The sequence below is a fragment of the Coprinopsis cinerea genome (assembly GCF_000182895.1).
Source record: "Coprinopsis cinerea okayama7#130 chromosome 10 map unlocalized cont3.10, whole genome shotgun sequence".
NCBI lineage: Eukaryota > Fungi > Basidiomycota > Agaricomycetes > Agaricales > Psathyrellaceae > Coprinopsis > Coprinopsis cinerea.
In genome coordinates this window covers 2,136,851-2,149,947 of record NW_003307535.1, presented here as the reverse complement: position 1 = coordinate 2,149,947, position 13,097 = coordinate 2,136,851, and the positions used below count along the sequence as shown (strand labels likewise).

The 13,097-nt window shown below is 51.4% G+C and overlaps 6 protein-coding genes across 6 annotated transcripts; 5 read left to right on the top strand and 1 right to left on the bottom strand.

Moving 5' to 3' along the window:
* Positions 1-337: 337 nt before the first annotated feature.
* Positions 338-1,777, top strand: CC1G_10867 (hypothetical protein; the record flags this gene model as incomplete). Its single annotated transcript, XM_001834497.1, has 1 exon — positions 338-1,777. The coding sequence occupies one exon, from the start codon at positions 338-340 to the stop codon at positions 1,775-1,777; it is 1,440 nt and encodes a 479-aa protein (XP_001834549.1).
* A 257-nt stretch (positions 1,778-2,034) lies between these two features.
* CC1G_10866 (hypothetical protein) lies at positions 2,035-3,045 on the top strand (the record flags this gene model as incomplete). Its single annotated transcript, XM_001834496.2, has 4 exons — positions 2,035-2,178; positions 2,279-2,436; positions 2,489-2,898; positions 2,957-3,045. 4 exons carry the CDS (start codon positions 2,035-2,037, stop codon positions 3,043-3,045), a joined length of 801 nt encoding a protein of 266 aa, XP_001834548.2.
* A 565-nt stretch (positions 3,046-3,610) lies between these two features.
* Positions 3,611-4,093, top strand: CC1G_10865 (hypothetical protein; the record flags this gene model as incomplete). The annotated part of the gene is made up of 1 exon (XM_001834495.1): positions 3,611-4,093. The coding sequence occupies one exon, from the start codon at positions 3,611-3,613 to the stop codon at positions 4,091-4,093; it is 483 nt and encodes a 160-aa protein (XP_001834547.1).
* Positions 4,094-5,303: 1,210 nt separating this feature from the next.
* On the top strand, positions 5,304-6,583 carry CC1G_10864 (hypothetical protein; the record flags this gene model as incomplete). The annotated part of the gene is made up of 6 exons (XM_001834494.2): positions 5,304-5,437; positions 5,491-5,644; positions 5,698-5,783; positions 5,836-5,880; positions 5,931-6,301; positions 6,354-6,583. The coding sequence occupies 6 exons, from the start codon at positions 5,304-5,306 to the stop codon at positions 6,581-6,583; spliced, it is 1,020 nt and encodes a 339-aa protein (XP_001834546.2).
* A 132-nt stretch (positions 6,584-6,715) lies between these two features.
* CC1G_10863 (hypothetical protein) lies at positions 6,716-7,674 on the bottom strand (the record flags this gene model as incomplete). The annotated part of the gene is made up of 3 exons (XM_001834493.1): positions 6,716-6,776; positions 6,846-6,895; positions 6,955-7,674. 3 exons carry the CDS (start codon positions 7,672-7,674, stop codon positions 6,716-6,718), a joined length of 831 nt encoding a protein of 276 aa, XP_001834545.1.
* A 1,533-nt stretch (positions 7,675-9,207) lies between these two features.
* On the top strand, positions 9,208-12,597 carry CC1G_10862 (peptide transporter MTD1; the record flags this gene model as incomplete). The annotated part of the gene is made up of 20 exons (XM_001834492.2): positions 9,208-9,425; positions 9,487-9,617; positions 9,677-9,842; positions 9,897-10,000; positions 10,053-10,086; positions 10,136-10,165; positions 10,227-10,413; positions 10,464-10,531; positions 10,586-10,730; positions 10,783-11,068; positions 11,121-11,260; positions 11,310-11,415; positions 11,480-11,590; positions 11,645-11,707; positions 11,761-11,865; positions 11,919-11,990; positions 12,043-12,154; positions 12,206-12,360; positions 12,418-12,492; positions 12,556-12,597. The coding sequence occupies exons 1-20, from the start codon at positions 9,245-9,247 to the stop codon at positions 12,595-12,597; spliced, it is 2,313 nt and encodes a 770-aa protein (XP_001834544.2). The 5' UTR covers positions 9,208-9,244.
* Positions 12,598-13,097: the final 500 nt, after the last annotated feature.

The following is a 13,097-nucleotide window of genomic DNA, read 5'->3' as shown; positions in this document are numbered from 1 at the left end:
TGAATGAGCCAACTCAAAGATCGACTCGGATTCTATGCCAGAGTCGGTTTGAAATGGACGATCTTGATAAACACACGGCATCAGACATAAACAGGCGGGTCGCGCCCAAATGCGTGCCTCAGCTTTTCCCTTTCATCCGCCACTGACAGAAATCTCGTCTTCGTCGCAGATACTGAATTTTACCCCCTCTTCGCTTTGTAGAAACCCAGTGTCCAGCGCTCAACATCCCTTGTCAACCCCATTCCACCAACAACACCGTTATCCCTCACCCATACCGTGCACCACTGAAGGTTGGTAACTGCCGTAACCGCTCCAACTTTCTACGAACGGCGCCTACATGTCCACCTCACCACCCATTCTGAAAATCCCGACTGAGGTACTCGCCTGCATCATCGAGGGAACGCTGTGGCATCCGAAGCTTCGGGGGAGGTCTGACTGCAAGGCTCTCGCCGATTTGCAACTCGTCTGCAGGAAATGGCGAGACGTGATCCAGCTTCACATGCCGCGACTCTGGCAGGGGCTTTGTCTCAACTATACAAAGCGATTTCCCAGCGTCGAGATTCTGAACGAGTGGTTTGATAGGGGCGGAACCTCGCCACTTCTCCAGCTGGTCATCTCGGCTGGATCCCGCTTTCGCACAGCTGCGGACGAGTTGCCTGTGGGTTTCCCTTCCTTTGTCGCAAGCCGACGTTGGAAACGCTTGGAATTGGACGGTCTGCCTGGCACCGTCTCGTGCGAGGTTCTCGGAGCTGCCCTTCAAGAACACCAAATGGGCCGTGGAAACCTTTGGGCCTCGGTTCGCGAATTCGCCGCAAGCATCGGCCACGTCGACGACCGTATCGATCTCACCTCTATGGCCACTGTCCTCCCTGCATTGGAATGTCTTCGCATCACGGCTTGGACCATGTCCTCTCGTCAAGCTCAAAACTTGACACACCCCTCCCTCGTCTCAATCACCCTGTTTCGGTGCAAGGCGTCGAGCTCGGCTTTTGCTTCAGTCTTCTCGGAAAACAGCCTCCCCTGCCTTCAGGAAGTCATCATCGATTCCTGTAACCGGATCGCCACTACCCCTTTCCACCCCCCAGAGATACGGGTGAATCGCAGCGTGGAGCGTTTGGTCATCGTTCAAGGGCAATCGATTTACGCCTTGGGGAAGATTACATTCCCAAACCTCAAATTCCTCCGCTTAGAGGACACAGAGACCCCTATTCCGGGCAACTCGCACGAGAGACAGCACTGTCTTTACGCCTTTGCTCGGAGATCGTGTCGGAACGTCCACACACTTACGCTCGAAGACGCCGATCAAAGAGTTGAGGACGACGCTTTCCTCATCGCCATGTCGCCTTCACTTCGATGTCTCGCTGTTCGCAACGGTGACCCGTTCTCCCTCATTGACCCTGCTGAAAACCCCTTGGCTACCCTTTCCGAGATTTTCATGAGGGACTCGCCTCTCAGTCAAGGTCAGAACTACTTGCCCGACCTCAACCACGCTCCGCCTAGCAGCCCGTTGGTGAACCACGTCGTCAAGTATTTCTCCCGTCGTTGGCAAACCTCGTCTGATGATCATCGCCCATCCACTGTCACAATCACGTCGCGAAAGCCAGCCATTTCAAGACTAGTGCTAGACCGCGCGGCTCGACAAATGTACGCCGAGGTAAACCGTCAGGACTTATTGAAGGCCGGTGTTGAAGTCGTAGACGATCATGACCATTGGAATAATCCCTTCGGAAGTTGGTCCGCTACTCTCGCTCGTCGTGTCAATGGGTCAGGCTATTAGACTACTGTTAATGTGTATGCACTTTCTCGTCCTTTCCGACGTCTCTACATTTCATGTGAGGATGAAATACAGCTTCGACACACGACGTACAAAGTGTGCCCAAAAATGAATAACTTCGCAGACTGATCGCGCGCTCCTCCCAGCACGAGATATGCAACTCCTTCGGCCTCGGGAAGGACGCTTGGAGGCATGGGTCTATATAGTTCTACCTGACTCTCCCGACCCTCTTCGTCTCTTCATCTCTCGTACTGCGCACCATGGCGGCAAACACGCCCAGGAGCTCCCAAACCACACCGGCAGGTCGGGCGATGCCTGACTCCACCACAGCCGTCTCTGCGAGGAGTAACCAGCTTTCTCGGCATCCAGTCTACAACAAGACCGGTGCGGATTTGTTCGTATTCGTAAGTTTTTCAACCGAATCACATTCTGGAGTCTGAACGCGTACCTTAACCTCTGTAGATTCAACCTACACTTTTTTGTGTGCACTTTTATCACTTTCAGGACCACGCCCGAAAATTCTTCTTCGATGGGACGGCCGATGTCACTCCGGCCCAACTAGCCAACCTAACCAATAGATGGAACACAGAAGACAGCGCGTACATTCCCGAAAGGTTAACGGCCGAAGATTTTGAGAATTTTCTCTGGGTCTTTTATAATCCGTCAGTCATGGCTCGGTTTCCTTTCCACGATGCGCTGAATTTGGATCAATAGCACCATCGGGGTATTCGAGGCGAGCGTCGACAAATGGGTCTGTATCCTCAAGCTCGCCTGGCGGTGGGGAGGCTCCGGCATCGTCCAACTCGCAGTCGACAAAATCAAGGAGAAAGAAGACACCCTTCCCTTGGTCGAACTGTTCCTCAAGGTCCGGGACGCAGCGAGAACCCACGCCTATTCCGTCCGACTCTTCGCTAGACTTGCGATGCGGGACACGCGCCCGACCCCTGAAGAGAAGAAGCTTCTTGGTGATTCTACAACAATTATGCTCTATGAGCTCAGGGATATCTTGAGGTCTTCGGATGATGCGAGGAGCTCCAGCCCTCTTGTTGGAACTGAGGACGCCGCGGCTGAGGCTGCGAGTGCGTATCTCAATGGACTTCGCAGGTCTTCTGGAGATACACCCGGTGAGTGATAGATTGATCATTAGTCTGATGTCGTTGATATCTAACGTTTTGGACGCAGCCCCTCCAAGTCCCTCGAATCCTGCTCAGCCTGTCCAGGCCACCCCTTCCGTCGCTCGGGGTCCAAACGGGCGAAATCGAAGAGGTTGATTGGGTCGACCTTTGGCTTCTGTTTTTGTTACTTTTTCTTGATAAATACGTCAGTGTCTGTGTGATATACTTCCCAATGCATATGTGCCCTGTTCTCCGTCTAAAAGAACCCCCGTGAACTAGCGCCCGTCATAGCCGTGGGAACCATATATAAGCGGCATCCGACGGAATGACGGCAACGCGTCCATTGCTTCTTGTCTTTTCACCCAGACAACAACTTGTGGGTCCCCTTCTCAGTCCCGAAACTGGCGTTTATTGTCTTTCAAAACAAAGCTGTCACCACCCGCCTAACCCTTCAACGAAAGAATAAAACGGTTTCTATGCCCGTTGGTTACTGTAACCGACCACACTTGACGCTTTGCATGTTTATTCTTCTGGACTAACTGACCGCGAGGCCGGCGCCCACAACCTTTGGCACTCTTATACTCAATGTTCGCGACTGGCTGATCTGTATACTCTACGCTCCTCACGACTCCCTTGGCTGGTCCAAGTTAATACTCAGGCCGTTCAACTTCCAACCTCACGACCCGTCGACGCTCATTTCGCTCCTCTCCCGTGTTCTACGATGCGAGACATCAAGAGCCGCCAGCACCCTGTCGCACGCGGACGAGGCAAGAGCTTCGTCAATCGTGAGGTGGAAGAGGAATGCGTCGCCCTTTCTTCTGCTTCTCAAGAACAATACCAACTTGAAGCGCCTCCGGCAGGCTATTACCCCTATCAGCAATGCTCGACGAGCAATCCTCCAGCGTCACCACTGTCGCCAATCGAGCTGTCCGCGCAGACTTCGTCGACGAGCGAGCCCAAGCCAACTGAGCACTGGGACCAGTTCCCCCTCGAGTACGAGGTCTGCTATCGAAGGAACGACGACTTCCGATGGTTATACGAGGAAGCCGCCATGGGCATGACGAGCGAGCACCCTCCTGTATTCGCCCAGGCGCACGACATACACACCTCAAATTACCTTCCTCATCAGTATCCGCAGTACGACCAATCGTTCCACCATCGAAATTTGGCCCAACCCGTTTATCCTTGGGCCTGGAGCCGCTGAGTAGAGTAGGCTCAAAACCCCTCGATTGATGGGAGCTATGACGGACCTCTACGATATTACGCCTTATGCATATATGCCCCATGTCTCATGACCACTCCACTCCCTACTCACCTGGACGCTTATTTTGGACGTCGCATTTAGTTATGATAGAATCTTGGACAATCTCTCTTCAATCGCCATCAACATTCGCCTACATTCATTTTCCCTGCTCTTACCCGGACTGTACATCAACGCCCGTACTCTAGTCATCGATCTGTACTGTCTAGTTTTCTTTTGTACATATATTAATTTCTGGCAAAAGTTGTAACCGAACGAATAATACCACGACCTCACGTCTCTTCCATCTGCCTGTTCTACCCCTCGAGGTCAGCAGAATCAGATTCGAGAACGCTGTCGGATAAATGCGGACTCGAAATAAAGTTGCAAGAAGCCTGAATACCCGAAGATCCTGGACCGTCCAATGGGGAGGGAGAATCTTTGTAGCACTTTCGTCATCTCGAAACTTCTTGGTGAGGTGGGGAAGGGCTCGGTGGGGGATGTGCGAGGAGTGTTATGGGCGCTTAATTTGAATACCCAGTATCGTCGTTTTCTATTCGTGACGCTTCCGTATGGTATGTTCTTATTGCGATTGGCTCTTTAGTTTGAACCCCTCGCTTTCATTGGACCTGCAGTCAGAATTCACAAGGATCGTCTGTAGTAACGCCTAACTCGAATTATCCAAATGAATAACCGAGCGAGAAGTAGGAATGTTGCGACTTCGGATAAAGCTGGCGCAAAGATGAAGGTCAGTACATTTTCCCAAATGCCATCCTCGTCGATTTTAACGCACGAGTCGCGGAGCCAGCACCTCTGGTAAGCAATTGGAGCCCCAGCGCATCCATTTGCGTCGCGGCCGGAAGGGTGTCAGTACTTCCTTGCGGTTAAATGTGGGGAGTAGGAACAAGGTCGGTATCGCTGCGCCCACTTCTTCGAACAGGAATAACTCAGAAGCCTACTTGGCAAGATTCGAAATAAAGCCTGTCCTTGGCTCAACTTCCTAACAGAGTCTTCGTATCCGACCCAATGCAGCCAGCAATTCATCCAGTATGATATCTTCTACATCTACGAAGGGTGAATAACATTTCAGAAGTACATCCTATCGTTGACTTTCCGCGGTAAAGGTATAAGAGGACCACTCATATGACGGGTAGGTAATGTCAGAACTCTCACCATGTTCTCTTTCGCAGGTGCCTTCACTTCGCTGACCTTGGTGTACCTGGTCGCTACTGCCAGTGTCACAGCTGGTCCCGTCAAGGTCCCTGTAGCCCGTGCCACTTGCTCCAAGATCGACATCTTCAAGGAATGGTGCGTGTTGTATCATCACCGTCGATACGTGCTCCTGGCTAACATGCACCTAGGAGAGACCTTACTACTGATGAAAAAGCGGACTATATTCGCTCAGTAAAGTGCTTGATGACGATCCCGCCAAGAGAGGATCGCGAAGCAGTTACGTCGCGATTTGAAGAGTTTCAGGCGACCCATATCTTACTCACAGAGAGGGTTCACCCGGTTGTAAGTATAGTCAATTTCGCTCCAAATACATGGAAATGAAGCTTCCCCACCAGGGTCATTTCCTACCCTGGCATCGTCACCTGGGAACCCTTTACTTCCATGCACTCCGCGATGAGTGTGGATACAAAGGACCTTATGCGTAAGTCTTTCGCTTCCTTCCTGCATGGAGTTCCGACTCAACCTATTTCTAGTTTCTGGGACTGGTCTCGAGACGCGGATAGTAGCCTTCCGTCAGTGTATCCCTATGATGCCTCCAATTGCTGTCTAATCCCTTGCAATGGTACAGCCTCAAGGACTCCCCGATTTTCGACCCCGTTGCCGGCTTTGGCGGGGATGGTGTTCCAGGAACCTACCAGCTTCCCCCTGACCCCAAGGGCGAATTGTTCACCAATATCGGAATCTACAGAGGCTGTATCCGTGATGGGCCATTCAAAGATGCCTTAGTTCACCGTGGCCCCGGAAAGCTCATTACTACCCCCTGTATCGTTCGTGGAATCGACGAAAGCTGGCGTAGGGCGGTTGTCTCCACCAACATCAACCGAATCATCAACAACTCCACAACCTTTGACAGATTTATGCTTCTGATCAACGGCCCTCACGGCGCAGGCCACGGAATCGTCGGCGGTGAGATGCTCAACATCTACTCTGCCGGTGCTGGTAAGTCTGATTTTTCTCTGTGCCCTGTTCAATTCGTTCAACGCGTGGTTAGATCCGCTTTTTTATTTACATCATGCCAATCTTGACCGAGTCTGGTGGAAATGGCAGAATGCCGATCCCGCGACGCGTCTCTACGAGATCTCGGGACCGACGACGCCAGGGGGTCGGGATGAAATTACTCTCGACTTCGCGATGGATTTCCCCGCCTTAGGTCCTAACATCACTGTTGGGGAGGTTATGGACTCGACGACATCTCCATCCTGCTTTACCTATGCGTATTAGCCAACGAGTCTCTAATGTATTCCCCTGGACAAGCCTGAGGTTCCGCTGCCCTTAACTAAGTATCCCATCATTGAGACGCGTTGGCGCGTCTACATCACGCCTCGCTCACGTGGGTCAGCTCACATGACATAATCACACAGCCGTTAACTTCTGCGTTGTGCGAGGTACAAACACTTCTGAGGACAGATACTGCCTGTTATAGCCAGTCTATCGACCCCTTCATACTACTTTTCCATTTGAAAATAGGAGTCCTCGTACATACGCGTCCGATCTCGCTGAGGAGGCATTGCGATCGAAATCCTCGGCTACTGTCTGTGGAGACATGGGCGTAAATGAAGTTGCTCTTAGGATATGAACATACGAATGCGTACCTCGAGAAGAGCAAGCTCCTTGTCCCGAGTCAGGACACCTCTATTCTTCAAGCCCCTGAGGCGCTTCGGGACCTCCTCATATTCGACGCCGGCCTCCGCAAGGATTCTGGCGTACTTCTCCACGCCACCAACAGAGAACATGATGAGCGTAGCAATTGCGTACGCCTCAGCACGCTGACCACCTCTGTCCTCCGCGGCCTTGTTCTCCGTAAGTCCAAGAGCCTCAAGGGCAACGGTAACATGGTATTTTCCGATTGAGGTGAGCCCCAACTTCAACGCGACGGCAGAGAAGAACGCAGCGTTGAGACACGGGTTAAACGTATTCAATGACCCGTCTCCATCCCTCAGAGGGAAGGTGGTGGAACCAGAGCGGAACTGGTCCTTCAATTCCTCCTCGAAAGCCCCTTGGACCTGGGCGGTGAAGCTCTGCGGGCCTTGTTCTCCGCACACGACTTGGAGATGCTTGATGCGCTCGTTCTCGAGTGTTGATTTAAGAGTTTGAATGAGGAGTTGGAGGAGGTCATCGAAGATGGAGAAGCCCAGGGAAGCTTTTGCGAGTGCCAGGGGTAGAGCTCGAGAGGATGTCTCCTCGAGAATGAGAGATGCGAGACGAGCCTGAGTGGTTGGTGCGGTCTCTTCTTCATGGAGATCGAAGAGGGCTGTCGTGAATAGGCGGGCGAGTCTGTCGATCTCCGCCTTCCCTATGGTGGTGGAAGTCATAACTGGTTGCGCCTACACATACATAGATCATGGGCTCCTTCCTTTAGTTAAACGTTTTGGAACGCCGAGATTGCCGACTGATGGAATGTGTGTACGCCCACAGAGAGTGCCGTCAGATGGAGTCGTTCCTTCGAGAGCCCATCGAACGAATGTCAGACTTGGAGGGTAAGATCCAAGCGCTCGTATCTCAGTATTTGCATCTCAAGCAAATGATAGAGGGGCACCAAGCTCTGGAACATCCTATCAGGAGACTGCGCCTCAAACTCGTTTTCTTGTGCTCATAGTATCGACAGAGGCGTCTCGTGTCGTTCCACCGGTGACCTAGCCCTTTACGGAAAACCTAAATGATCTAGTCAAAAACACGAACGATTCAATAACCACTGGCTGACCTCACGAATCTTCATACCACACCGCACCACTCCACGGCGCCTTCTAGTCTCGTGAACCAGACTCGACTTTTTGGAGAAGAAATCGTTCTCCACCATCGGGCGCCTTCCCACTTCCCAATCCGCCACCCACGCATCACGAAATCAAAACATACAAGGACAAACAAGAACCCGCGGTATGCTCTCAGCCAGATTTTAGACCCTCGTCTTGAGACTTGCGCTCGTCCTGGATTCTCAATTCTGAACCACCTGGCTCGTCTATACTTCTAGCCCTCGATCCGCGAAAAATATCTGGTATCCAATGCCTTCAGTCAAGCGATCTCAACTGAAAATCCATTCACGCTTTACTGGAGCGGACACGATGGCATCTCGTTTCGCTCTGACGATTGAACGACATGCTAGCACCAGAAAATCAAGCTACGGTCACCGTCTGGGAATTTGTCTTGATATCTGGAACCTCGAGCACGCGGATAGCTATCGCGGTTCTTCCGCGTTTCTTCCCCTCACGACAATCTTTCCTTTTGCACTATTCATTTGCCTTATCTCGGTGGTCACTGGGGGAGTATAGTGGAACTTCCGCGTGTACACTTTTTCCTTCCTTGGACTCCCTGGGCCACGACCTCGCTTCCCTGCTATACTCTGTTCCCCCAATCACTGGAACTTGGTGGGTACCCTTCCCGCTTTCGCGAACGGTCCTCTCGCTTGGCAGCTTCTGAGAATCCGTGTTCCGCAATACTTCCAGCTTGACACTTCTGACCCTCCCCTTCTTGTGGGAGACAAGACCAAAATACCAGCGAGTCAAAACTGGCGAGGGGCTCGGTGATGGTCGTGGGTGTACGACTTTGTTCGCCAGTGGTGTTTCTATTTTTAACTTGCACCACTGTACACACAACCACAATGTCGGCGTGCCAAATTGCTGCGGCTTCGCATGGACTTGAGGCTCAAACCTTGAAAAAACCGGTCAATGTCCACTCGGTGACATCTGGTATCCCATTCTACTCGTGGCTCAGACGGTTCTTCTTATCGCGGGTTAGAAATGGAAGTTTGAGCATGTGGCCGACCTTCGAACGTCCTTCGCTCGGAGCCCATCATCTACTCATAACCACTTCGCTGGTGTTAAAGTAAGTTGGTACTTCTTTGCTTGGCCCTACCCATTCTGATCATCCCTCTAGGTCAGCGTCAGCATGGCGAGCACTGCCGACAAGGGAGGCATCCTTGAGCATAGAAAGGCGTCATCCAGCGATGAAAAGTTCGACGAGAAAAAGTCGATCGACGGTGTAGAGACTGCAGAATCGTATCAAGGCGATGTTTACGAGGATGTTCGACAAATCGACCTCGACGAGACTGGTCGTGAACGGCCTATCGGTATGCAGCCCTTAGTAGATTCCTTGTCTGACCCTTGACCGCATTGCTAATGCAAGCTCAGAAACCGATCTCGACGTCGCGACACGTCTCATTTCACTGGAAGATGATCCAACCCTCCCAGCCTTTACTTTCCGAATGTGGTTCCTGGGTATCGGCCTATCGTGCTTCGGCGCAGTCCTCGGGCAGATTTTCGTAAGTGCGAATTAGCGCACGCTAGGACACGGGCATGTCTGAGCTAACGTGGTTCTCAGTACTTCCGACCGCAGACGGTGTTCGTCAGTCAGCTGTTCATCCAGATCATTGCCTACATCCTCGGAAGAGTTCTGGAGGAGATTGTTCCTGGTCCGGGCAACGAGCACGAGAACCTGAAGATGCCGGATAACTGGTTTTGGCGATTCCTCAATCCTGGACCTTTCAGTACGTTTATCTTTTAACCTGCATGTCTTCATATCACCCATGCGGTTCTTCCAGATATCAAGGAACACGTCGCTATTACTATCTTTGCATCGACCGCGGCAGATTCTGCCCTTGCTATCAGTATCTTTGCTGCAGATGATCTCTATTACAACATCCAGGTAAGATCCTCATGACCTCACTCGAAGTTCTATCCGCTCTTACCCATATCAGCCTAGCGTCGTGGTAGGAATATTCACCCTCATCGGTACGCTCCCAAAATATTTCCTAAACGATCCCATCTCACATCGCTTTAGGGTCACAGCTGATGGGCTACGGCATTGGAGGTACGAGTTCTCTAAATCCGTGCGATAGCGACTTACTTCGGGTTACGCTAACATGTCGAAGGTCTCATGCGGTCCTTTTTGGTCTATCCCACCTACATTGTGTTCCCTAACTTACTCCCAACTGTCCAACTTTTCGACGCCCTTCATCGGGGGAAGAAGATATTCTTGCAGAAGAAACGAGTCAAGTTCTTCTGGTCCGTGTTTGCAGGGATATTCGTTTGGGAATGGTTCCCGGAGTACATCGCGCCGTATGTTCGATGTTGCTTTATTTTTATTGCCTGATCAATCTCCTTCGTAGGACGTTGACCGGTATAAGCATCTTCTGCTTGGCGAATCGTGATAGCCCTTGGTTTACGCGCATCTTCGGTCAGTTTAAATCATTATTTTTCGCCTTCGTCGCATCTAAACTGCTTAACATAGGTGGCGCGGCTGGTAATGAAGGACTGGGCGCCTTTGCCCTATGTCTGGACTGGAACTACGTCGGATCCGGTGGTGGTGCCATCGGTGCTCTCTTTACGCCCTTGTCGACCCAACTTTCTCTGTACTGTGGCACGGCGATTTGCATGTAAGCCGTTTCTATTTTCATATGGGTCTGATCTTAACTGATTTGCTATCAGGATCGCCTTCTGCGCGTGCTTCGCCATGAATGTATGGAACGGACAGAACTTCCCGTTCTTGTCGCAAGCACTGTTCTACGAGAATGGAACAAGGTTCCAACAGCTTCGTATCCTCGACGAGAACTTTAGGCTGGACCCTGTCAAACTTGAAGCCGAAGGTCTCCCTTGGTTTGCCAGTTCCCAAGTCATCGCCAAAATTGCTCACAACCTCGCTATTGGTTCGACGATCACTCATGTTCTGATTTGGTACGGGAAGGATATCATACAGGTGATCCGCAAGTATCGGGTAAATATCTCGCACCACCTCCACTGCTCTGAAGCTGTCTGACCTTTCCTAGGCAGGTGAAATTTACGATCCCCATCTTGCCAAGATGAAAGCGTACCGCGAGGTACCCGTTTGGTGGTATATCGCCATGTTCGTTGCTAGCTTTGCCATGGCCATGTCAACGATCTATGCAGCGAAATCTGGTCTCCCGTGGTAAGGGCGCTCTGATGGTCTATTTTCTGTGATTCTCACTGGTTTCAAGGTGGGGCTTGATTGTCGCCCTCTGCTTGTCGACTATCTTCCTTCCTTTTGTGATCACAGTCTACGCGATCACTGGTTTCTCTCCCAATGTCACAGCTCTCGTACAGGTGCGCGCTGTCACCCTCTCCCTCTACGAGGTAGGATTCACTGAGTCATTTCGAAATCATGCAGATGCTTGGGGCATGTATGATTCCGGGAAATCCTCAAGCCAATATGTACTTCACCCTGTACGGCTACAACACACTTGATCAAGCTCGAGGACTCATTCGAGATTTGAAAATGGTAGGACACGCCCCGTTCGTCTTCGCTATACATTCAACTTACCGATCAAACTAGGGACAATACACGAAACTTCCACCTAGGGTTACGTTTACCGTCCAATCTCTAGGCTCGATTATCGTAGGTCCAACGAGAAAACCACGAAATCGACTGCTTACACGCGTCCTTTCCAGGGTGGACTCTTGAACTATATCATCATGAAGGTCATCATCAAGAGCCACCGTGAAATCTTGCTTCAGGTTCAAGGCACCAACGTATGGTCCGGTCAGCAGGTTCAGGTACGACTTCAGAATCGATAAGCTCTAGCGACGACGCTTAAGCAGTCAACCAGACTTTCAATAGTAACGCGATAACCTGGGGTGCGCTCGGCAACATCCTGTATGCTCCTAGCGGTCGCTACTGGGTACGTGCCTCTCCACCCACACCAGCGCACGGGGTCATTCGACGTTTGTTAGATCGTTCCATTTGCGATCCTCATTGGACTCGCAGTGCCCATTCCGTTCTGGGTAGTCCATCGCTACTGGCCGAACGTTAAAGCTGACAAAGTTGTCACTCCGATCCTTTGCTGTGAGTACTATCCCGAAGTGTGACCATAAAGGAGCCTTAGGTTCGCTGTAGGGACTCTCGGATATCTCAGCGTTGGGATCAACAGTTCCGTCTTCACCACGTTCTGCTTAGCCATCTTCTCTCAGTACTACCTGAGACGGTACCGACCGAGATGGTTCCGCAAGTATAACTTCCTTCTCTCCGCGGCGTTGGATGGCGGCACACAGGTACTTATTCATGTTCGGATCGATGGCATGGATTATTTCAACTTATGATAACGATAGGTCATGGTCTTCGTTTATACCTTCGCCGTTGGCGGTGGGAGTGGCCGGGTTGTTGACATGCCACGCTGGGCTCTGGTCAGTGATCGATCTACTATGTACTGTCTGGAAACCCCGTCGTACTGACCGCAGGTTTCACAGAATCCTGAAGGCAACCCTGATTACTGCATGAGACTAACATGAAGAAGCATTTACGATGACACACGCCCAACCATATATGTCGAAGTCCTCCCGGATGTCCAATATTCCTGTACATTATTATGTTTTCTATAGCCATTTGGCCATCCCAAGCTACTCAACCCGATAGCGCCACTCTGGTCGACGAGAGGAATTTTCCTTTCGTGGTAGGTATGAACATATGGGCTTCTTCACGTAGCTTCACGTTTGCGCTCCACTGTCAGTGGTGTGAACCCGAACATCGCATTCAAGTTGTGGGGGCCCTGCACACACAGACTCTCTACGTTGGACCCACAGGGCTCTAGATCAACTGTAGATAACAAAAGGACTGTGGCTTCACGAGTTCTTGGGGTCACATTAGGCCACCTCTCCAGTACGCGGTGTTAGTGCTACTCGACCGTTAGGTGGTTTACAGTGGCACTCAGGCTGGCTCAACTTCGCAATTCCAGGTGAGGCTGTGCCAAGTAACTGCCAAGAGTCCGGATCAATGGGCTTTTCTTTCAGCC